The 25391-nt window shown below is 42.2% G+C and overlaps 2 protein-coding genes across 2 annotated transcripts in view; one reads left to right on the top strand and one right to left on the bottom strand.

Annotated features, from left to right (window-relative positions):
* The first annotated feature begins 4673 nt into the window (after window positions 1–4673).
* Window positions 4674–8088, top strand: ELL3 (elongation factor for RNA polymerase II 3). The gene is made up of 11 exons (XM_036270239.1): window positions 4674–4864; window positions 5086–5121; window positions 5470–5582; window positions 5705–5903; window positions 5988–6067; window positions 6461–6536; window positions 6686–6869; window positions 6950–6992; window positions 7119–7290; window positions 7520–7564; window positions 7646–8088. The coding sequence occupies exons 1-11, from the start codon at window positions 4733–4735 to the stop codon at window positions 7754–7756; spliced, it is 1191 nt and encodes a 396-aa protein (XP_036126132.1). The 5' UTR covers window positions 4674–4732; the 3' UTR covers window positions 7757–8088.
* Window positions 8089–9285: 1197 nt separating this feature from the next.
* Window positions 9286–25391, bottom strand: part of PDIA3 (protein disulfide isomerase family A member 3) — a 28756-nt gene continuing 12650 nt past the window's right edge. Inside the window, exons 4-13 of the mRNA XM_036277748.1 lie at window positions 22835–22942; window positions 21096–21225; window positions 17411–17527; window positions 16974–17099; window positions 16199–16381; window positions 15317–15425; window positions 11475–11603; window positions 10372–10451; window positions 9947–10004; window positions 9286–9720 (exon numbers count right to left, since the gene is read on the bottom strand). Of these exons, the coding sequence (XP_036133641.1) occupies window positions 9607–9720; window positions 9947–10004; window positions 10372–10451; window positions 11475–11603; window positions 15317–15425; window positions 16199–16381; window positions 16974–17099; window positions 17411–17527; window positions 21096–21225; window positions 22835–22942 (1154 nt within the window). The 3' untranslated portion in view covers window positions 9286–9606. The remainder of the gene's footprint in view (window positions 9721–9946; window positions 10005–10371; window positions 10452–11474; window positions 11604–15316; window positions 15426–16198; window positions 16382–16973; window positions 17100–17410; window positions 17528–21095; window positions 21226–22834; window positions 22943–25391) is intronic.

The following is a 25391-nucleotide window of genomic DNA, read 5'->3' as shown; positions in this document are numbered from 1 at the left end:
AGGGCTGTTGAGGACAGAACATTGTGGACATCACTCATTCATAGGGTTGCCAGGAGTTGGAGCTGACTCAATGGCACATAACACACACATATGTTTTGTGCTACCAAGTTTATATCTCTAGCCTAGACATCTTTCACCTTCTCCCAACTTGTGTATATAACTGCCTGCTCCACATTCCATGTGGATTCTAGTAGACAACTCAGCATATTCAGAACTGACACTGTTCCAAATGCAGTCCCTTCCTCAGTTGGTGACAATTTTATCTTTCTAGTTTTTCTGGCCAAAAATCCTAGTTATCCTTAGTGACATTTGTCTCTCACATTTCACAGTCAATCCATCAGGAAATCTTCTACCCTCAACATATCCAGAACCCTATCCTTCTCCCACCTGTTTTGTTACTGGCTGGTACAAGCTGCCACCATCTCTAGCCTGGATTCCTGCAATAGCCTCCTAATAGGTCATACTGCTTTTATCCTTGTCTCCCTAGTCTATTCTTAACACACCAACCAGAGTGATTCTTTTAAAATAGAAGTGACTTCATGTTACTCCTCTGCTCAAAATCCTGCAATGACTCCCCATTTTATACAAAGTAAAAACCAAAGTCTTTACAATAGCCCACAAGGCTCTCCATGACCTAGTACCCCTTGCTCCTTACCTTCTTGACTTTATCTCTTACTACTCTCCCACTCACTCATTTTGTTCCAGTTACACAGTCCTCAACTTTTCCTCAAACACTTCAGGCATACTTCTAACTTACAGAGTTTGCAGTGGCTAGTCCCTCTGTCTGAAAAGCATTTCCTCCAACTGTATAGCTTAGCCAATTCCCTCACCTCCTTTAGGGCATTGCTCAAATTGCATCTTCTCCAGAAGGCCTTCTCTGATCACCTTAATATATAGTCAACCCTCTCCACCCTCCTATACTTCCTTCTCCTCCTCTTCCAAATTCCCTTACCTTGCTCTATTTTTTTCTATAGCATTTATCACCTTTTAACATACACTATATATATTTTTTCTTTATTGATTTGAGAGAGAGAGGAAGAGAGAGGAAGAGATAGAAACATTGATAAGAGAGAACGATTGGCCGCCTCCTGCATGCTCTCCACCGGGGACCTGGCCCACAACCTGAGCATGTGCACTGACTGAGAATTGAACCGGTGACTTCTTGGTGCATGGGTTGACGCTCAACCACTGAGCCACACCGGCCAAGCCATACACTGTACTTTTTATTAAATGTATTTGGGCAACATTCATTGATAAAATTATATAAGTTTCAAGTGTACAATTCTATAATACATTATCTGTCTACTGCATTGTATGTTCACCACCTAAAGTCTAGTCTCCTTCTGTCACCATATATTTGTTTTGTTTTATTTTTTTCTTTATTGATTTTAGAAAGAGAAAGGGAGAGGGAGAGAGAAATAGAACATTGATGAGAGAGCCCTGGCCAGTTTGGCTCAGAGGTTGGATCATTGGCCTGCGGACCAGAGAGTCCTGGGTTGAGTTCCCGCTAGGGGCACGTACCAAAGAATAAAAATAAATTAAAAAAAAAAAAAAGAAACATTGATGAGAGAGAACATCAATTGTGTGTCTCCTGCATGCCCCCGTTGGGGATAAGGCCCACAACCTGGGCATGTATCCTGACGGGGAATCGAACTGGTGACCTCTTGGTGCATGGGTCAACACTCAACCACTGAGCCACACCAGCCGGACTGTCACAATATACTTGACCCCCTTTACCCTCTTCAACCTCCCCACACATCCCATACACTATATATATATTTAAATATGTTTTTATTGATTTTTAGAGAGAGAGAAAAAGGGAGAGGGGGAGAGAGAAACATTGATGTGAAAGAAACATCAATCTGTTGCCTCCTGTATATACCCACAACCTGGGCATGTGCCCTGACCGGGAATCGAATTGGCAATCTTTTGGTGCATGGGACGATGCTCAACCAACTGAACCATACTAGCCAGGGCCTATACACTTTTTTTTTTTTTTTGCGTTTAATGCTTGAAGTTTATTATGGAGAAAGAGAGAAGAAAGGTACAGGAACGAAGACTATATGCTTTTCCAGGTTGTCAAAGGAATCTCAGAGTGCTTCAGGTCTCAGTCCACAAAGCTCAGCAACAGCAAAGCTTGTATCAACGGCCATAGATCTTACAACTTCCAGAGTGATGCTCTAATCGATTGCAGAAGAGGCTGCATCTGCATGTGCACATGTTTATTTTCCGAAGGCCTGAAGCTTGGTGAGCTAGGCATTACTGTCCTGAGAAGGTGATGGCCATGTCTTGGTCCTAGGCCTCATGCTGGTCCTGGTCCTTGGCTTCAGGCTGGTACTGGGCAAGAATCTGGTCAGCTGTCTCTTGGAGGGTCTGAGCCGGGGCCAGTTATTGTGTTGTTTGGAGAAAGAGGAAACACAATGACGTTCCCGCAGTGCCCTTCCGAAATATCAGATCCTTTACAATAAAAAAAATAAATTTGTACCATGGGACAACCTTCAAAATGTAGTAGAGAGATGAGTGGAAACCAGTCTCTCCCATTTGGATTCTCTTGATGGAGGTATACACTATATTTAAAAAATTTCTCTTTATTGCTTTTATTTTAGAGAGAGGAAGGGAGAGAGAGAGATAAAAACATTGATGAGAGAGAACATCAATTGGCTGCCTCCTGCATGCCCCGACTGGGGATTGGGCCCACAACCTGGACATGTACCTTGACCGAGAAATGAACTGGTGACCACTTGGTGCATGGGTCGATGCCCAGCCACTTAGCCACACAGGCGGGGCTATACACTATATTTTTTATGTTTATTTCTTAGGTGTGTTTACAGTGTCTTCTTCATATATAGAATGTAAGCTCTCCCAAAGCAAGAATCTGTTCATTGATATAGCCTAAGGATCTTGTACAGTGTCTGGTATAGAGTAACTGCTCAATAAATATTTGTTGAATAAATATATGAAAAATGTAGATAAAAATAATGATACTTATTCTAAAAAATTATTATAGGGATTAAATATTGGGCAAAGATCCTGACACCCAACAGATCCCCAACAAATGTTAGATCCCTACCTCCCTTCACCAAATATTTTTCCCAGTTGCTTCCTGGTACAGCATCGCTCCTTCCTTCCTCTCTGGAAAATTTCATCATTCTAATCTCTCATTTTACTTTACTGATAAAAGCAGGTCTCATTATTCATCAACTTTGCTTAGTGAGTACTGGACAGTTTGTTAGTCAATCATATTATTTATTCTCTCCCCCACCCCATCACCATTTATCTCCTCTATGCCCTCTTACATACCCCCCTCCCTTTGATTTTAAAACCAGGAAAATCTAACAAAGATCACAGATGTCATCTGAGAAGAAAAGGAACCCTGGGAGACCAGGTTTACCCATTGCCACAACTGTTTATCAGATCAGCAAATTATCACCCAGAGAAATAGAGAGCCCTGGGGACATGGACCAGTAAATGTTTTTGTTGTTGGAGTTGGAAGTTTATTGCACTGTTTTTTTTTTTTTTTTTTTTTTTTTTTTTTGTACAGATAGAGTGGGAGGGAGAGAGAGGAAGGGAGAGAGAGTGAGAAACATCGACGTGAAGGGACACATCGAGTGGCCGCCACCCGCACGACCAACCAGGGCCGGGGACAAACTGCAACCGAAGTATGTGCCCTTAGCGGGAACCGAACCCGGGTCTCTCCGGACCGCAGGCTGACGCTCTAACCGCTGAGCCAAACTGGCCAGGGCTGCACTGATTTTTAAAGTCAATTTTATTAAGGTATACATTACATACATTAAAATATAACGTTTTAAGTACAATTTGATGAGTTTTGACAAATATACTATAATTTGATTTGGGGTGGAGGGCATTAATGTCATGCAGGTTGAGAGATGTAGCAGAGAGATCCTGGTTAGAAAAGAGAACACCAGGGCTTTTGGGAAACATACCCAAATAAGGACCAGTAGAAACACCAAGGGCCAACCTGAGGTTGGTCCTGGGGCCTCACTGAACCAGGATCTGGACCTCCGGAATATTTGGCAACTTCCTGAAACCTCTTGGTCCTCCTGAGGGAGTGGGCCAACTCCCTTTCACACCAATTTCATGTGTTTCGGCCAGTGGGGAACGTTCTAGCCGGTGATAGCCCAGCTTCATCGCTGCCACAACACTCACGGGGCCCGATTTTTCTCTCCATCCTTAGTTAGAAACTTGTGGGAAAAAGCAAAAGAGCTGCCGCAGGTATTGGAGTCTGGAAGCCTCTTTTGGGTCCTCCATCCTCCAGACTCTGGGGACTCTTGGCCTCCGTAGCGCCTAGCAACCAGGCCCTCTTGCCCGCCCCTCTACGCCTAAAAGCCTCTAGAGGTTACAGGTTCAGCTTCACTTAGACAGCAATGCCGACTTCAGGTTAGCTGGGGACACTGAGGCAGGACTGGAGATTCTGGATGAGGGGTCTGAGGCTGGCCACAACCTTTCCCCTTACCGAAAGCCTTCTGAGTTGCATGCCCAACTAAGAAAAAACCTCTGGGGTCTGCGTGGTCGTCTGGAGGGGAGAGCAAAGCCCCGCCCACGAGACTGGGAAACCTCGGGAGTGGCTGTGGGTTGGGCCGGGGGTGGGGTCCTGGCGGGGGGCGGGGCCGACCAGGGCTACCGGCTATGCAAGTCTAGCCCTGCAGAGTGAAAGCAGTGGTGGCGGCCCTCGCTCGTGTCTCGATTTCTGCTTGCAGTCGACCTCCCGGCCATGGCGGGACCCCAGGAGTTTCTGAGTGGGAAGCTCCGGCTCTGCTTCACCCCTGCCGCTCGGACCAGCCTCTTGCTGCTCAGGCTCAACGATGCGGCGCTGCGGGAGCTGCAAGAGTGTCAGCGGCAACAGGTGTGGCCGGCCCCGGACCCCATCTTCCCTAGCCCCTACCCTAGGGACCGCAGGCCTCAGCTGGAGACCCTGAGGAAGGGGCCTGGGGATGCGGAGTGGTATACACAGGCTCCGGCCTCCCTACTTCTCCAAGTGAAGCCCTCGAGGCAGGTTCCTCCCGGCACCTGACGCGGGATCCTGGGCAGACCGCTTCACCTGCCCTGTTTGTGCTCTCCCTGCAGGTTCGGCCAGTGATTGCTTTCCAAGGCAACCGAGGGGTAAGTACGGACCTGGGGTGTGTGAAGCGGGTGGGGTGTAGAGAGAACAGACGCAGGCCCAGGGAAAGTACGTACGGTCAGGGCGGGAGACTGAGAGCAGTCACTGAGGAAGTTCCTGAGAACTGAACCCCGAATCGGGTGAGGGGGCTGCGCGGGTTGTGGCCCCAGGAGGCTGCGGTTGAAGAGACTGCGTCTCAGCCTCCTGGGAACTCAGGCCCAGCTGCACCTGGTGTGCTAACGAGTCTCATGGGACCCATCTTCAGTCTTAGGCTGGCTCAGGGAGGATGGGCATTGGCAGGAGGGGTAAGAGCTGACTACATGGGGCTTTCGGTCTTCTTTTACTCCCAGTACCTAAGGTTCCCAGGCCCTGGCTGCTCCTGCCTCTTCTCCTTCATAGTGTCCCAGGTTGGCCAGGAGGGCCCTGGTGGTGGCTTGGACCTTGTGTACCAACGCTCAGGCAGGTAAGAGGGAACAAACAGGTAGCAGGTGAGAAAGGGTTTGTGGTAAGGCCAGGACGGGGATATCCAGAGGTGCTTTAAAAGTTCTCTACCCTCCTGGTATTTTTTCCACCACCCCTTTCCAGATCTGGGCCTAACCGCCTCCATTGCCTGGGCCCACTCAGGGAGCGTCTCACTATTTGGGCAGCCATGGATTCTATCCCAGCCCCATCTTCACTTCAGAGACACAACCTGACTGAAGATTCCAGAGATCCTGAGAACTGGCAGAACATGGGAGATTATTCTGGAGGTGCAGTTTCACAGCCACAGATGGCACTAGAGGAGGTGAGAAACTGCAGGGAGTAGGGATGAGGTGGGGCAAAGCCTGAAGGCCAGGTAGCCAAGTGCCCCTGCCACTTTCCCTGCCAGGTGCCAGATCCACGGGCAAGCAGCCAAGGATGGTCACTCCCAGGATCCTCAAGGAAACACATGGCACATTGGGAAGTGAGGTACTTGGGGCAGGGTGGGACTAATCTGAGAAGCCCTGGTGTTGTCTTCCTCGAATCTCCACCCTAAATGCTGCAATAAGAAATCAAGCCCTAGCCCTGGCCAGTTTGGCTCAGTGGTAGAGCATCAGCCTGCGGACCTAAAAGTCATGGGTTCGATTTCAGTCAAGGGCACATACCTCGACTGCAGTTGGTCGCCAGCCCTGGTGGGGTCGTGCCGAAGGTAATCAATAAATGTGTCTCTCTCATGGCAATGTTTCTCTCTTTCGCCCACTCTATCTGACAATAAATGGAAGAAGGTATCCTCAGGAGAGAATTTAAAAAAAAAAAAGAGAAATCTAGCCCTATCTCCTACCAGGGTCTTCATCTCTTCCATTCCCTCTTCAAATATCCTAGGAACCAGACCCATCTTCCAAACAGAGAGCCTGATCAGGCAGTGCCTTTTTCTGCTAGCCAGAAACATCTGAACAAGGTAAATTGTAACAGCAAGAGTTTTTCAGAGATCTGTCCAATCAGGCTAAAATTCTGATGCTCACAGAGATTATTATATGGAAGTAATTTTTCTAAAGAAAGAAGGCTTCTGATATACTTTTAGTGTGACAAAAGTATTTTCCCCAACAGAAACGTCCAGCACCTGCAGCTGCTATCGAACTGAAAGAAAAGAGGCTCAGAACTCTGCCTCTAGCTCCAAGTTCCCTACAAAAGCTGGCCAGGCAGGACCTACGAGAGGGAGAAGATTGGGAACAAGAAGATAAACATGAAGACATGGGCTCCAGGCTGGAGCACAGTCCCTCAGTTCAAGCAGGTGAGAGTCAATGAGAGGAGGGTAAAACTGCCACAGTGGGGGGAAAAGGCTGATAATCACCTTCATGTCTTCTTTCATAGACTCTGAATCCCCAAGGCCTGAAGAGGTACCAGATTACTTCCTGTGAGTCCCATGCCACTTCTAATTCATCAAACCTTGTGCATACGAGATATTAAGATGAACTTCCTGGGAGCTGGGAGCTTTGGTATGGTAATAAAATTAAAGGTGGTAATTCTCTGCTCCTGGCAGGCAATATGGGGCCATCCACACTGCAGAGCAGCAACTTGCTTATGAGCAGGACTTTGAGAGAGATTACGCTGAATACCGCATACTGCATGCTAGAGTTGGGGCTGCAAGTCAAAAGTTCATAGAGCTGGGAGCAGAGATCAAGAGAGTTCAGCGAGGAACTCCAGAGCACAAGGTAAGGACTGGACCCAGGCTGGCTTTCCAGCTCAACTGGCCATAAACTCCCTGGCTAACTGCCCATAAACCTGTTTGTTCAGTGACCAAAACAGTAACAAGCAAGTCTGTTTTGAGAGAAAAATTATTCTGTATCATTTGGCAGCATGAGAAGTTACTTCCCTCCATGAAGAGAACTACAGTTTTTTTTCTCAAGGTTAAACTTGATGCTAGCATTTTCTTTGTTTCAGGTACTGGAAGAAAAGATAATCCAGGAATATAAAAAGTTCAGGAAGGTAAAACTAGGTCTGGGAATGGTAGCAAGGAGGTAAAAATTGATTTTTTTTTTTTTTTACATGGATGCTTTTTCTCTACAGAGGTACCCAGGTTACAGGGAAGAAAAGCGTCGCTGTGAGTACCTGCATCAGAAATTGTCTCACATTAAAGGTCTCATCCTGGAGTTTGAGGAAAAAAACAGAGGCAGCTGAAGCAGTCAGAGGGCTATTGACCCTCTCTGCCCAGTGATATGAAGGAATAAAGCAGCTATAAACTAAATAGAGTGCAACTGTCTGCTCTTGTTATTGCTGAAACTATGGTGACAGGAGAGCTGCTCTAGGTTAAGATTTGATTTTCATTGTTGCCATATTTTAATTTTTCAGGGTGTAGGTATAGTGCCAACACTCCATAGCTGTGCCCAGGAGACTAATAAAAGCAGCAGAGGCTTGGCTTCTCCACCTTTAGTTCAGCGAAGTCATTTTCAAATCCTGAGAAATGACACTATTTCCAGGACAAGATACCTCTAGGATGTTAGAATTCAGCCTGGTAGCCTCCCCAACAAAACAATGAGAACTTTTAGGAACTTTTAATACACCTGGATATGATGGCAAAGGGCTTGGGGTCGTACCCATGTACTGAATGTGAATTCCTTTACAAAAATGGCTAAAAAATTAAAACTGTTTCTGTGTCCTTTGTATAAATTTATATGCTTTCCTTAAATCTTCAAAAGTGGTGGTTCTTACCCCTGGCTGTATGTCTGAACCATTTCTGGACTCTCTAAAAAATTAGATCTCCAGATCCCAGTCTAGGACTTGTGATTTAGAATCTCCCAAGATTATGATTAGGCTTCTTAACTTCTTCAAAGCAGTATGGATGATCCTGATATATATTATTTTGCTATAAGGCTTTACCAAATCCATCTTATAACTGACAACTAGAGATGACAGTAGGAATACAGTTCTCCATTTCTAAACATTGAAGTTGAAAATCACTTATAATTTGGGTTCCTATTGGAAATATTCAGTGACTGAAAACTATAACCATAGATAGGATTTGGATTTACTCACAAAAAGGAAGAGGGGAAATGGTTCAATTCATTCCTCATTGTTGCAGAAGAAAGTGGATGTTGTCAGTCACAATCAGGAGTGATACCGCCTTTCCCAGTCCACTGGAGAGGAAAGTTAATAGGCCACACCTGGGCTTTGGGGGAGAGCGCTGCACCTAGCAGTGTCAGCAATTCCTGAAACAACTTGCATGGAACCACAACCTGACGCCACATCCACACAGGGCATTTCTGGGCAGACAACAGTCCTTGGGAGGTATAAGCATGGTCAGCTACATGGCAAGGATAAGCAGCAACCTATCCTTAAGGCGTGGACAGGGTCAGAAACAGAGTCCAATAAGAAAGGTCCCTCACCTATTCTAATTATGAGGCTAGGGGCGCCTGGGCAATAAACATATAAGGATAGAAACAAAATTTGGGAAAGATTTACAGGTGATAACTGTGGACCCAGATAGGTGGTCTACAACTGTACTGACCAATATGGTAGCCACTGGCCCTATTTGTGACTATTTAAATTAATGAAAATTTAAAATGTAGTTCCCAGACACATTTCAAATGTTCAATAGCTGCATGTATTAGACAATGAAGATTATTGAACATTTCCATTATTGCAGAAAAGTTCTATTAGAAAGTGCTGGTCTAGAGAGAACCGTTGTTTTCCCATCTCATGGAAAAAAAGACAGTTTAAAGGGGGCTCATTTATTATCACTGTTCCAAATGTACAAAAAAAATTAAAAAATAACCCCCCAACTCAATTCCTCCCACCCCCACCAACACAAATAATTTCCCCCAAAACCACAAACATAAACTGGTCCTGGTAGTTCCATAAACAGTGCAGCTAAGAAACAGTTTAGAGAAAATTGAACAGGATTCAGATAATATTCATCTATCCTCTCAGCCCTGAGAGGTAATAATTCCATATGGGTACCAGTCCTCCCCAATGGTTTTCCCAGCTCTGGTGGAAGAGTCCTTCACAAAGTGGTATGTTTGGCTGCTGCTTTAGAGATCCTCCTGTGCCTTCTTCTTCTTCTTGGGTTTTTCTTCTTGAATTATAGGGGTGTTTGTAGCCTCTCGTTGTAGATAGCTAATAAAATCACTTAATTCACGGCCACCCTGAAAACAAAAAGATTACTATGAAAATGTAACCATTTAAAAAAACTCTGGGTTTTCTCCCACCCTCAGTAAGACTTTTGAGTTTGTAAAATCACATTAACAACCACATATATTGACGATGAAAGTTGAAAGTTTCCAGTTAAATAAATTTAATTACAGGGCTAGATTATGTACAAGCATGTGTATGTGTGTGTTCGTTTGTGGAAAACTGAGAACATGCACTTACTTCATACTTCTTTGGATCTAGCTTCTTGTTGGCTGGAGAGAAGTAGATGGTAGGAAAACTAGGGAAAGGGAAGAAAAAAAAAAAGTTGACAAATTTCCAGTTCCAGAGTGACTGATATATTCTTCCCCAATAACTGTTTCTGGGAATACTTTCTCTTCATGATTTCTAATCTGACCAGATACCAGTCTCCATCAGTGCTAGGTTTACATCTAATCAAAACAGAAGAATATGAGAGCAAACACAATCTGGGGCAGTCATGTAGGCCCATGCTGCATAATTCTAAGCCAGGAAAGCATCAGTGGTTCTGTGCTCAACTGGAGTATGAGGGCTCCCCAAACTATACCCAATAATAAAAAAAATGTTTCATCAGCTTTTTTTTTTTGGTCAACTGCTTATACATTTTTATTAGCTTTTAATGTACTTACCCTCTGACTTCATATGGAGAAGGCACATCATTGGCTGTGGCATCCATCTTGGCTATGATAATATTTGGGTCTTTTCTGAGCTGTTAATAAAAAATATTTTTCTTTTATTTCTTATTTGTAAATAGGATTTTTTGTTTTTGTTTTTTAATCCTTGCTCAAGGATATTTTTCCATTTATTTTTTTAGAGAGTGGCAGGGAGGGAGAAAGAAACATTGATGTGAGACACATCAGTTGGTTGCCTCCCACATGACCCCAACCAGGCCCGGGGATCAAACTCACAACTGAGGTTCGTGCCCTTGACTGGGAATAGAACCCACGACTATTTGGTTTGTGGGCTGACGCTTTAACTACTGAGCCAACCAGCCAGAGCTTAAATATGTTTTTATTGATTTTAGAGAGAGAAGAAGGGTGAGGGAGAGAAAGAAACACTGATGTGAGAAACATCCATCAGCTGTCTCCTACACTTGCCCTGGCCCTGTACCTGGGATCAAGGCTCCTGCATGCCCCAGACTGGGGATGCAACCCGAAACCAGGGTATGTACCCTGACTGGGAATCGAACCGGTGACTCTTTGGTGCATGGGATGACACTCAATGAACTGAGCCACATCAGCCAGGCAAAAGGTTAAATTTTTTAATTTCCAGTTTTTAGTGACTGAGGGACACTTAGTCAATTCAGGACTTAAATCACATTTGTAAACCTCTGGATAAATTTTGCTGCTCAGACAGGAAGAGTAGTTAACACTTGCACATAGTATCTTGTCTTTAACAAGTTTCACTTTTCTCTCTTGGTTTCATATTAAGACTCTATATATACAGCCACATTCAAAACTACCTAGCCTAAAGAAGACACTGTAAAGGCTAAGCCAAATGTTTTAAGATGAGGAAACATAATGTTTTCATATAAGCCATTACCAAAATTCAGAAGCCTGGATACTTTTAATCATAATGTACATTGAGTCTGAGTGGAGTTAAAGCAGATATTTGAGGCGTTGCTCAGGCTCAACACTAGGGGGAAGTCAGGTGAAAGTGAGTAAACAGTAGGTAAGGATGTATATCAATATCCCAACTCAAATTTTATCTTCAGAATATGGTTCAGACTTACCTTTTCTCCCAGTTCTTTATACTTAGGTTCCAGATTCTTACAGTGGCCACACCAAGGAGCATAAAATTCAATCAACACATCTTTACTTACATCATTCACTATTTCATCAAAATTCTCTGCTACCACTACCTGGAAAACACAAAAGATTCTCTAGTTGGTGAGATGAAAAATAAATTCACAACATCAAAATTACAACTAAACTACAATGTAACCATCATTCAGAACTGCTTGACATCAAGCTGAATGTAAATCCTACAACTATGAAATTAAAGAAGCAGAAGCAGCCACACGATGCTGGTAGGAGGGTAGAAGGGGCGGAGGACAAGCTGGTCACTCACCCACGTATGGTGGATAAACATCAGGATACCTCGACTGGGAAGGTACTCCCTGAGGAGTGAGGGGTCCCCATGCCATACAAGGCGCTGAGCTGAGGGTTCCAGTTCCAGGAAGAGAAGTCCCCATTACTTGTGGCTGGAAAAACCAGCGGGAACTGAGGAAGAGGGAGACTGTGGCTGCTGGAGCCCCACACAGTTCCTCTTAAAGGACCTGCACACGGACTTACTCGGACGTGCTCCCTGTAAGCTTGGAGGGGAGACAGCTTGAGGGGAGCCAGAGATATACAGGGAAGAACTGAGCTGTTTGGCCTCAGGACAAGGGCTGGAGAGGCGACTTTCTCCTCGACTTGCTAGGGGAGGCTGATGTTCCTTTGGTGAGCCCTTGCCTGGGACAGGCAGAGGGCCACTATATCTGGGACTCCAGCAACCTGGTTCACACAGTTGGCCCTGGTGATTCCCTGAGGCCCTGGCCCATCCAACTTTCGGGCCCAACCAAGCTGTTTCCAAAGGCTTTACCATAGGATTGGCCTGTCTTGAAGCCTGCTTCAGAGTTTCCTAAAATCTCTCAAGCAGCATCTGATCTTAGTAAGCCCCATATTACTCAATAAGTGGCCTTAGACCTGGCACTAGAAGCAGCCAGCCTCGGTTCACAACTTGACTTTTCTTGGGTACCTCCAAGCCCAGCACAAGCAGCAGCCATGGGCAGATCACACTGTAGCTTAAGCCTGGTGGCCCCGGATAGAACACAGGCAGTGGCTGACCTTGTCCCAGAGCCAGAACACCCAGTGGACAGCTCCAGACCACATCAAAACACCACCACCCAACCACCTCCACAAATAACACACTCAATGAGTGGACTCAGTGGGTACCACAGCCCTGATGAAGTAAGTCTTGCTCTGTGTGGTGGGCCCCTACACAGCTGATCCTCCAAGGTAGTCAGAGGCCAGAGGTCAGTGGGCACAGCCAGTCCTTACAGCTGATCAGCCTGAATAAATCCCTCCCATTGACATGACAACAGCAATCAAGACTCAAATATAACAGAAGGGTGTACAATCCACTCTAGGGGTGCACCTGGAGGGCCCAGCTGGGGCGATCAGGGAGAGTTTGCCACTGGATCCTACAGGACACCTACAACAACAGGCCACCCTACAAACCCTAGGAGACATAGAAATCTACCACAACCCTACCGCAGGGAAGCAGCCAAAATGAGACAAAGAAACATGTCCCAAATGAAAGAAAAGACCAAAACTCCAGGAAAATAATTAAACAAAATGGAGATAAGCAATCAATCAGATGCAGAGTTCAGAAAACAAATTATAAGGTTGCTCAAGGAACTTGGTGAGACATTTATGGAACTTAGTGAGACCTTCAAGGAACTTAAGGAGACCGCCAAGGAACTTAGTGAGAATATCAACAACATAAAAAAGGGCCAGTCAGAAACGAAGGATGCACTAACTGAAATAAAGAATAATTTAGAGGGAATCGATAGTACAGTAGGTAAAGCCAAGAAACAAACCATCGATTTGGAATATAAGGAAGCAAAAATCATTCAACCAGAACAGCAAAAAGAAAAAAGAATCCAAAAAATGAGGATGGTGTAAGGAGCCTCTGGGACAACTTCAGGCATGCCAACATTTGCATCATAGGGGTGCCAGAAGGAGAAGAGAGGGAACAGAAAATTGAAAACCTATTTGAAACAATAATGACAGAAAACTTCCCTAACTCAGTGAAGGAAACAGACATACAAGTCCAGGAAGCACAGAGAATCCCAAACAAGATGAACCCAAAAAGGACCACACCAAGACAAATCATCACCAAAATGCCAAAGGTTAAAGACAAAGAATCTTTTTTTCTTTTTTTTTTATCCTCACCCGAGGACATTTTCCATTTTTGTTCTGATAGAGTGGAAGAGAGAGAAAGGGAGAGAGAGAGAGAGAGAAATATCAACATGAACGGGACACACTGACTGGTTGCTTCCCACATGACCCCAACCAGGACCGGGGATGAATCGCAACCAAGGTACGTGTCCTTGGCTGGAATCAAACCCATGACTCATTGGTCCGTGGGCCGATGCTCTAACTGCTGAGCAAATCGGCCAGGGCAAGACAAAGAATCTTAAGGGCAGCAAGAGGAAAACAGTCTGTAACCTACAAAGAAGCTCCCATAAGACTGTCAGTCAATCTCTAAAAAGAAACTTTGCAGGCCAGAAAGGAGTGGCAAGAGATATTCAAGGTGATGAAAAGCAATGACCTGCAACCAAGACTACTCTATCCTGCAAAGCTATCATTTAGAATCGACAGACATATCAAGAGTTTCCCAGACAAGAAAAAGCTAAAGGAGTTTATCACCACTAAACCAGTATTATATGAAATGTTGAAGGGTCTTCTTGAAGGAGAACAACAACAAAATAAGAACAATAAAATGGCAAATAATACATTTCTATCAACAATTGAATCTACAAACAAAATGAACAAGCAAAACAAAAACAGGCTCATAGATACTGAGAACTTTTTGTTGCTTGCGAGATGGGTGGGAGCTGGGAATGAGTGAAAAAGATGAAGGAATTAAGAAGTACACATTGGTTGTTAGATTGATGAACCTCTAAGGGAAGGGGGAAGGGAGGGAGGAATGAAATAAATCAAAGAACTTCTATGCATATATGCATAAACAACGGACACTGACAATAGTGTGGGCTGGAGGGGGCGGGATTGGGGAGGGGGGGTTAATGGGGGAAAAAAGCGGGGACATCTGTAATACATTCAACAATAAAGATGAATTTTTTAAAAAAAGGAAAAATAAATTCACAAGTTACATCTGTTTCTGGACCCAATCCCTCTCAGATTTGATCTGATGTCACTGAAACCCAAATCACATTTATAGACTGTATTAAAGATGTTGCCATTAGCCCTAGCCAATTTGGCTTAGCAGTTAGAGCATCAGCCCGCAGACCAAAGAGTCTCGGGTTCAATTCCAGCCAAGGGCACATACCACAATTGTGATTTATCCCCAGCCATGGTTGGGGTCATGCGGGAGGCAACCAGTCCATGTCTCTCTCTCTCTTCCTCCTCCTCTCCCTACCACTCTGTCTGAAGATAAATGGAAAAACATCCTCAGGTGAGGATTAAATAAAATAAAAGAAGGTGTTGCCATTAGAAGCCAACTCATTCCTACGTCTATCTTCTGTCAAATTACGTTCAGAAAGTTGCAGGAAACAACTTTCTTACTTAAAATAATCTCAAAGCAACAATCTTAAAGAGTAACTTAGCTCTGACATAAATACCATTAAAAAATTCCAAGAAAGTTTTATACTCCTGCCCCTATTGAGCATTATGAGTTCTGTCAATGCTTATTTTATATATTAGGGGTGGTGGGGGTGGGGGTGGGGTGGTGATGAGAGTGAGAACAAAAACGTCATATCCAACCAGGTCTTCACTTAGACCTGGTATTTTTGGAAGAAATGAGGAGAGGCAGCTGCGTAGAGCCTTGGGGCATCTGTGAGCACCTCACCTTTACGGGCCCGTCGTTGCTCTCTGGGATTGGCTCAGACTTTAGGTATCTCTTTAGACTGCCATCAAAGTAAGCCTGCAGAAATCTCTCAAGGGCCTTGCCATCACGCCTGCCAATTGGAAAGAGAAGGGTCAAGTTTGTTAATTTACTTCCACCACTGAGAGGATTGAAAGCATTTCTTAATCAGAAGCTAAAATGGGGTGGGGGGGGCACTCTTCTCTCTCAATATTCAGGACTACTGACTGAACAAAAAAACCTACCACTGTGTTTTCTGTGGAATAGAAAGGGCAGAGAAGCAAGAAAACATTGGTCTTATGAAAATTCAATTCTACCTAAGAACCAATTTTTATTTTGTTGCTTTAGAGAACAGTGCCTATCTATGGCATCTCATTGTACTGATTTGTTCACAAGGACGATTTTCATTTGTCTTGATCTCCCAAAGTCTCAGAAGGTGAAAGTCAAAATTATCTGGGGACTTAAGAACTCCCTACTTCCCTGAGTTTACTTTAGGCCAATGTTGTATTCCAAGAAGAAAAAAACATTCTGTAGGGTTAGGAGGAGATTGGATTGTTCTAAAATTACATCAATCTCAAAAAGACTGCCCAGTGTTTTCTATGGTACTATTTATAATGGCAGGGTGGAAAAATCATACAAGAATTCCAAGCTGCCATTCTTTTGTTAGTTCTCAGAATTTATTATTGATCATGATGCTTAAAGTAAGAGCCTATAATTAAATGAGAAAACTGACAGTCATAAGGTTTTGACTAGAAGACCTATCTTCACACTCAAACATTCACCTTTAACAAATTCTCAGTAGTGTAAAAGGTTTCAGTAGTTTCCTTGCAGAATCAAATCCCAAACCCACGCTAACTTGTAACTCACGAGAACTCCTCCTGCATGACAAACTTCTCTCCTTTTGCAGTTTTGATAGCAACAACAGGAATCTCTCCAGCAGTGCTTTCCAAACCAAACTCGGAAAGTTCATGGCTAAAGGTTTTACGGCTAGCTACAGCAAAGTTAAGTTTGTGTCCAGCATCCAGGAATTTCTTTGCAACCATCATCACCCTGTGGGAAACAACAGAAATTTACACCTATGCAAAAATTTTATTGGGGTGGTAGAGCACTTCTGAAACCCAGAAGCAAGAGTCTAGAAAGCAAAGACTAAGTTTTACAGTCCATGAATGAAGCACTCTGGAATCAGTCTGAACTTGGGTTCTTGGACACTAACACAGGATTATGGTGTACTCCAATGTCCTACTGAACTTCACCGCTACAATGGTGGTGCGTAATCAAATAGTCCATTCCCACTGAATCTTGAGATATATATTGCAGGCATAATGATGAATCTATAAAGAAAGCTTATAAGGCTATAACATGCACTGAGAGTCTCAATGGGCATGTAGGCACAAAGTTTTAGGGTATATTTTAGATCTTATTTGCATCTTTTACTCAGAGGTAAGGAATCAGCTGTATCACAAAGCAAAGGAATACATATGGAAGACATGCCCAATAGAGTTTAGAAATAGTTTATGTTATTTGTCCTTATGGGTCCAAATGTTTTTGGGAGCCAACTGTTCCCATGCTTATCTGATCTCCCATCACACATGGTAACAAGATAGCTAGAAGAAACTATTTACACACTGGGTAAACTTATTACCTGTTTCTCCAGTAGTTGGAACCTTTAACATTCTTTTCATAGTCCACATCATAGTATGCCACAAGTAAATCCTTGCCCTGAATCAAGTCTTTATTATCTTCTGTCATGTGAGGGCAGATACCAAAACTGAAATGAAATAATGTAGTATCAAATTTGGTAGGTTTATAGCTGTACTGTGGAATTATCACAAAGTAACTGACAGCATTTAAAAAGAAAAGAAATTTTCAATATATACAACAAATACTGAGCAATATACTTTATAGGGCAATGGAGCTCTAGGGCCCACACGTTACTGCTTTAATATAAACTTCAACTAATATTATTATAATCCCTTGATTGAGACTATTTAATCCAAATCATAGCTCAGTTTAGTAACTGAGATAAACAATATATAATGAAACCAAGAAATCCCAAACAAGGTATAAAAAGGTACTCACATGTTTTCCTGGATAAATTTTTTAATCTTGCCACTGGTCATTTTCTGTTCTGTGTATGCCACGATTTTGTCCTCAAACTTGTTCATCAGATGTGAAGGACGAAACAAAGTGATACCCCTTGAAAAGAAAAAAGTCTTAGTAGGTGGACAGCAGAAGAACTGTCTCCCATCTTTTATTTAAAGCTCAGACTATCTGCCCAGCCGGTGTGGCTCAGTGGTTGAGTGTCAACCTATGCACCAAGAGGTCTCCGGTTTGATTCCTGATCAGGGCACCTGCCCAGATTGTGGGCCAAATCCCAGTGGGGGAATGCAGGAGGTGACCTATTGATATTCTCTCTCATCGATGTTTCCATCTCTCTCTCTTCCTTCCTCTCTCTAAAATTAATAGAAAAATAAATAAATGCCTTTAATAAATAAATAAATAACAGAAAAAATAAAGCTCAGACTACTCTTTTTTTAAAAATATTTTTTTTTCTTTATTGATTTGAGAGAGAAAGAAAGGGAGAGGGAGAGAGAGAGAAACATCGATGAGAGAGAACATGGAATGGCTGCCTCCTATATGCTCTGCATTGGGGATCTGGCCTACAAACTGGACATGTGCCCTGACTGGGAATTGAACCAGCAACCTCTTGGTGCATGGGTCAACGCTCAACCACTGAGCCATACCAGCTGGGCTTTTTTTTTTTTTTTTTTAATCCTCACCTGAGGATATTTTTCCATTGATTTTTAGAGAGAGGAAGAGAGAGAGATGGAAGGAAAGGGGACGGAGGGAAAAGAGAGAGAAAGAGAAACATCCATGTGAGAGAGGCACATCAACTGGTTGCCTCCTGCAGTACCCATGGGCCACACTCTAACCACTGAGCAGACCGGCCAGGGCAGACTTATCTACTCTTGCTGCCACTTTTACTACCACCATTTAATATGAGCACAAATGGACTCTTCTGGGACCACAGACTTGGCAACATGACCTTCTTATCAACACTAGGGTACTAACCACCTTAATCTCAAGTGTAATCATTGGGTTTAAGGGTTTAATAAACTCTGGATGGAAAAGTTAAGAGATCTTGATTCTAATTCTAGTTCCACCACTAATTTCAAAGACCTTGCACCAGGTATCAATTTAATTCTTCTGGGCTTCAGCTCTTTCATCAGTACAAAAGGGAGTTAGAACAGATGATTAACTTAAAAATTTTTAAAAACAATAACAAATGAAACCAACTTCCCCCAAAGCCCCAATTTGTACAATACAATAAAGCAGAGCTTGCTCTTTTTGGAAGGTACCTTGCCCTGCCACTCTGCTACACAGAAGGAAAATTACTTTATTAGAGGAAATATCTTTAAGATATTTTCCAGCTGTAATATTCTATAGGTAGGTATACAATTATAATGTTTGGCTTGAGTTCATTAACAATTCCTTTGTTCTAGAATTCTCTATACCAATAAACCAAATTTACAAATACATTCTGGGTAAGTAAGGATGTGAACAGGGTTTTTTTTCTTTTTAAGTACAGTTATCAATTTCAGAGCAGTTATTCTAAAAACAAAAACAAAACAAAACAAAAAAAACACAGAAATCAGGCAGTTATTTTATTTTTTTTAATCCTCACCCAAGGACATTTTTTCATTTTTTTGTTCAGATAGAGTGGGAGGGAGAGAGAGGAAGAGATAGAGAGAAAAACACCGATGTGAAAGGGACACATCAGGCGGTTGCCACCCACCCGACCCAACCAGGGCCGGGGACAAACTGCAACCAAGGTACGTGCCCTTAGCGGAAACCGAACCCGGGGTCTCTCCCAACCGCAGTCCAACGCTCTAACCTCTGAGCCAAACCAGCCAGGGCTGGCAGTTATTTTTAATGATTATATGTCCTTGGCATACACTTCACATGAAGAACTTAAGACACCCTTCACATAAGGATGTCACACAAACTTAAAACTTCTAATCAGGTGCTGGTAGACCACTTTAAATGGCAGCGTGAGAGGCAGCCACAATGAACAAATCTGTTAAAAGGCTGACACAAGGTGTCCTTAATGAGCCACAAGTGGCTCCAGATCCATTTATTGATCTGGTGTCTCTCAATCTAAAAGGCAGAGCCTTATGATCAAGGCTACCAACTCTGCAGCCAGACTTTCTAGGTTCAAATCCCAGTTCTGCCCCTTACTATGTGAAGTTGGAAAAATTACTTAACTTCTCTAAGGGTTTTCTCCTCTAAAACAGAGAAAAATAATAGATCCGTCTCACCTGGTTGTTAAGAGAAATGAGTTAACAGTAAATGACACACACTAAACACTACATAAGTTTGTTAAATATAAATAAATAACACTAGCCCTTGGCACACTTTTAAAAAACTTTATGTGTCCACCCTGAGTGATCTCATCTAGTCCACTGGTTTCCATAATCATTCATATGTGCTTGACCTATAAATCTTTATCTTTACTTCAGAACTTTTCCTGAATTCCAGTCTCATCTACCCAATTGTCTGTTCACTGGGTCTTCACCACATGGATGTCACACAAACTTCTCAAATTCACTGTGACAACATAGAACTCATCATCATTCCCCCAAAATTTGTTCCCCTTTGTCTTTTTCCCAACTTGATGATGACTATCATGAGCCCAGTCATTCATGTCTTTAGAAACCTAGACTCTAGCTCTTCCCTTTTTCACACATGACTAGGGACCCAATCCTATTGTTTCCTTTTTTTAATACTCACTCTTTCCTCTCCATTGCCCCTAATACTACCTTACTTTAGACTCTCAGATGTCACCCTTAGTTTAGACTCTCTCTCTTTTTAAAAAATGTTTTTATTGATTTTTTAGAGAGAGAGGAAGGGACAGATAGAAACACTGATGTGAGAGAGAAACATCAATCAGCTGCCTCCTGCACACCCCATACTGGGGATTGAGCCTGCAACCAAGGCATGAGCCCTAACGGGGAATCAAACCAGGACCTCTCAGTCCATGGGACAATGCTCAATCCATTAAGCCACATTGGCCGTGCAGTTTAGAATCTCTTGACTGCCTTGCCACCTCTCCCCTTTCAAACCACCACCATATGGGTGCCAGTGACTTTTCTTTTAAAACACAAAATTAATCACATTATTCTCCAACTCAAAGTCTTTCAATGGCTCTCAAATGTCTAAAATATAAAATCTTAACTCTTCTGTATGGCACTTAACAGCTTCTATACTTTGGTCTCTGCTTACCTTTCCAATCTTACCTTTTACTATGCCCTTAGTTACTAACAGTAGTACAGGTCCCAACATGCCTAGGTTGTTTCACATCTCATGGCCTCCACTCTTGCTGCTCTATGTGGAATAATTTTTATCCCAATTGCCAAAACCTGCCTGGAGAAATTCATCTTTCAAGACACACCCTAAGAGTCAACTGTATGAAGATTTTTCTGATACTATTTGGCACCCCAAAAGAAAAAACCACCCCTCTTTCGTAATTCTACCACACTCAGCATATATCTATCATAATCCTATAATGCTCACTACACTTATATACACCATCTCTACCTACTAGCTACCCCTCAAAGGTCGAAACCATCCAGCACTTAGCATAATGCCTAGCAAGTTCTCAATAAACCTTAAAAACAAACAAACAAAAAAAAATCAGGTGTTAAAAATCACACAACGGCACTTGGTCAAGAGATTTACAAGGGCATTCATCTCAGTCACTTACTCTCCATTATCATCATACTTGTTCACCAGAGACTCAACATTGGTATGTGCAAATCGGTAGTTATCCCTCAAGTTGCTGGCTGCTTTTAGAAACTCAGAGTGAGCTTCACTGAATAAATCCTTGAAAAAACCTATATGGAAAATGTTGAACACAAGGAAGAAATAGTAAGTGTTAGATATAATTCAAAACTTAAATTCATTTTTTTTAAAAATTGATTTTTTGCCAGAGAAGATGGGAGGGAGGAAGGGAAGAGAGAGAAACATTAACTATCAATTTGTTGTTCCACCCATTTATGCATGCATTGGTTGCTTCTTATATGTGCCCTAACTGGAAACTGAACCCACAACCTTGGCATATTGGGATGATGCTCTAACCAAAAGAGCTACCCAGCCAGGGCCAAATTCTTATTTATTTATGTATTTTTTTAAAAATCCTCACCCAAAGATATTTTCCCCATAGAAAGAGTGGAAGGGAGGGAGGGAGAGAGAGACATTGTGAGAGAGACACATCGAATGGTTGCCTCCAGCATGACCCCAACCAGGGCCCAAGGATTGAATCACAACTGAGGTATGTGCCCTTGACCAGAATTGAACCCGCGGCTCTTTGGTACGCAGGCCAACCCTCTAACCAGAGAAAACCAGCCAGGGCTAAATTCTTATCTTTTTCAAAGCCTTTACTCTATTATGGACAAGCAAAGCAAGGTAGGCAGGAGAACTGGGTCTGCTTTGCCATGACTACCTAGGAAATCTGACAAAATACTTATACTTAGGATGAGAGTAGTTCTACTTTTTTTTTTTTAAATCCTCACCTGAGGACATTTTTCGATATTTTGTTCAGATAGAGTGAAAGGGAGAGAGAAAGAGAAACATCGACGTGAAAGGGACACATTGAGTGGTTGCCACCCGAACGACCTGGGGACTGAGCTGCAACCGAGGTACGTGCCCTTGACTGCAAATGAACCCGAGACTCTTTAGTCTAAGGGCCGACGCTTCTAACTGCTAAGCCAAACTGACCAGCGCAGGCTCAAGTTAATTTAAGGATAAAACCAGATACTGCAACACTTGGGAAAGCAAAGATTGCTGTAAGAATACACATATCTTAGCAATTTGATCTTAAATTTTAAATTCCCCATGGGTGTGAAAATAGCAAGCACGGAGATTTATTGCCTACTGGTGTCCTCCCATCTTAAAACCTTATTTTCAGTCTTAACTATCCTATTAGTTGAGTGAAAGCTCAAAGTTTAAGATGTGACAGAAAAAGTTAAAGATACTCCTATGTTAGCCCTTTCATTGAAATTAAATTTTTACACTCTAAGAACAGTGACATTCAAAACACCAATTTTTTTTCACATTATAGAAATGCTGAGCTAATTCTGTGAGTTGTTATTTATTTTTTTTAATCCTCACCTGAGAACATTTTTTCCCATTTTTTGTTCAGATAGAGTAGGAGGGAGAGAAACATTGACGTGAAAGGGACACATCGAGTGGCTGCCACCCGCACAACCCAACCCAACCCAACCAGGGCCGGGGACAAACTGCAACCGAGGTACATGCCTTTAGCGGGAATCGAACCTGGGTCTCTCTGAACCGCAGGCCGACGCTCTAACCGCTGAGCCAAACTGGCCAGGGCTCTGAGTTGTATTCTTAACCGACCCCAATGTTACCAAAGCTATTTTAACTTTGTTGTTTACTCAGATATACAGGATTTTTGAAACCAAGTTGATGATATTTGCTACTTACCCACTACAGAAGCATCTTTATCACCAATGAACTTCTCAAATTCTCCCTCAGTCTTAAGGGGAACTGATGCTGGTCCTGCCTGCTTCTTCAGGTGGCTGACAATTCCATCTTAAAAAACAAGATGAAAGATTATAGTAACAAATTGTAACTTTTGAGAAGGTAACTAACCATTCACATGATTCAAAGTTCACAAGAGTATACAATGAAGTTGTCTTCCTACTCTTGTCCCTATTCACTCAGTTCCTCCCCACTGGATAAGATTTTGATTTTTTTATATGCCCTTCCAGATATATTAGATATAAATAATTACATATTTATTCTTTTCTCCTCAAATGGCAGCATACACATATGCTTCTCTGTATTTTGTTTTTATCATTTACCATAGTTTAGAGATAATTTATGTAAGTGTATGTGGAACTAACGCAATCATTTTTATGAATGCATACATAGTATTTTAATATAGGGATGTACCAAAATTTACTTAACCAGAAACAAGTGATGGACATTTGTTTCAAACTTCTTGCTGTTATAAATGATCCTAAAGTAAACAACTTTGTACTAATATCTTGTTACATATAATTGAGTATATATGTAGGGTAAATTGCTAGAAGTGGATTTACTTGGTCAAAGAGTAGATGCCATTTATAATTGTTAAACTGCAACCCCTCCCCCAAGAGACTGTACTTATTTATACCCCTACCAGCACTGTAGTAAAATGTTTATAACAGTACAAATTAGATAATAACTTTGTGCATGTTATTCTCTCTGCCTAGAACACTGTTTCCCCAGATATCCATCTGGCTCCCTTCTTCACCTCCCTCAGGTCTTTACTCAAATGTCATCTTAATGAAGCCTTCCCTCACCATCCTACTGTAAACTGAAGCCTATTCAACCTCCAAAGATCCTTTACTCTTTCTTTACAATACTTTTCATCTAATTAATACACTCTATCATTAATTTTTTTATCTATCTCCACTACAAAGTAAATTCTAAATGGGTAGGGATTTCTGTTTGTTTTGTTGATATATACCTAGCACATAAGTTCAAGAAACACCATTTTGAAAATAACAAATCCCTTATACTTAAGAAGCACAAAGAGTTACTTATAGTCTTACTAAATTTTAAAAGCAAAACTGTAGTGGCTTAGCTAGTTTGTATAAAGTTTAACTACGTACAAGTCAAATCATTCCATGTACAAGATCCACCAAAATCACACTTTCCTATTGAGGTGAAATGAGCTAGATAAGTAAAATAGTTCAGAAGTAATAATAACCATACACAAAACCACACAAAAAAATCTTTTTATCCCTTAAGCCTAGTTGACAGACCACTATTCTACCCACTGAAACCATTCATAGGTTAAAAATGCTTACAGACCCAGACAGAGGCAGTGCAATTCTCTATAATATCTCTCTTTTCTACCCCTTTTCTCTTCTAAGTACTCTAACAATTACATTTCTTGTAAGGTAGCTTTTTTTCTTCTCTCCCCATTCATGGATTTATTTCCCTCTGAAATGTTTTCCTCAACTCCTCACAGAGGAGGGGGTTATATCAATAGATCAGTTGAAATGGGATATTATGTTATTACTATATAATAGTATAAAATTATTATAAAAAACTTTCTCCACAAGCATTTAAATTCTCTAGAAGGTATAGTAGGAGTACTGAGTAACTATTTTATGCGGAAAGGCAAACAGCATAGTTCTTAAAGGATTACATGAACAAAATAATCCATCCTAAGTAGCCAAACATGTCACCTCCCAGTCAAATGCTGAGAAATGTTTGAGTTTAAAAAAAAAAAAATCTATTTATCTACCTATTTACCTACCTACCTACCTAAGTTGCAGCCCAAGTGAGAATATTTGCCTAGCAGCATTCTGGTTGGGTTTATACAATTTACTTAAGATCTGTCCAACTTTAGAAAAACTATATTAATTAAACTCTAATTGCCAATTTTACACTAAATAAAACTAATAAATCTGAATGGCAACATGGGTTCTTCATCAATGATTTTAAGGCCAGAAAAAAAATAATAAAGAAAAGAAATATATGCCCTGGTCAGTTTGGCTCAGCGGTTAGAGCGTCGGCCCACGGTCGAGAGACCCGGGTTTAGTTCCCGCTAAGGGCATGTACCTCGGTTGCAGTTTGTCCCTGGCCCTGGTGGGGTCATGCAGGTGGCAGCCACTTGATGTGTCCCTTTCATGTCCATGTTTCTCTCTCTCTCTCTCTCTCTTCCCCCCCTTCCTCCCTCCCTCCCACTCTATCTGAACAAAAAATGGAAAAATGTCCTCAGATAAGGATAAAAAAAAAGAAAAGAAAAGAAATATCTCCTTTTTGTGCTTAGACATATCAAATTTTGAGTGGTGACTAAATGATGTCAGTTGGGCCAAAATATTTATTCATGCATTTAACAAAGAGTTCCTGAGTATCTACTACCAGCGCCAGTCTAGTTGCTGGGAACAGAGTAGTAAATAAACCAAACAAGGTCTCTGCTTTCTTGGAGTTTGCAATACAAAGTAAATCTCCAAATAGATAATAAAATAATCTCCAAATAAAG

The sequence above is a fragment of the Molossus molossus genome, unplaced genomic scaffold, assembly GCF_014108415.1.
Source record: "Molossus molossus isolate mMolMol1 unplaced genomic scaffold, mMolMol1.p scaffold_m16_p_1, whole genome shotgun sequence".
Classification (NCBI taxonomy): domain Eukaryota; kingdom Metazoa; phylum Chordata; class Mammalia; order Chiroptera; family Molossidae; genus Molossus; species Molossus molossus.
Note: the sequence above shows the minus strand (reverse complement) of the source record. Positions and strands in the feature narration are given on the sequence as shown.

Coding starts and splice junctions, on each gene's coding strand:
- ELL3 (XM_036270239.1), top strand. CDS start 4,733: ATGGCGGGACCCCAGGAGTTTCTGAGTGGGAAGCTCCGGCTCTGCTTC. Junction 6,537..6,685: donor GCCAGAAACATCTGAACAAG/GTAAATTGTAAC, acceptor TTTCCCCAACAG/AAACGTCCAGCACCTGCAGC. Junction 7,565..7,645: donor AATATAAAAAGTTCAGGAAG/GTAAAACTAGGT, acceptor TTTTCTCTACAG/AGGTACCCAGGTTACAGGGA.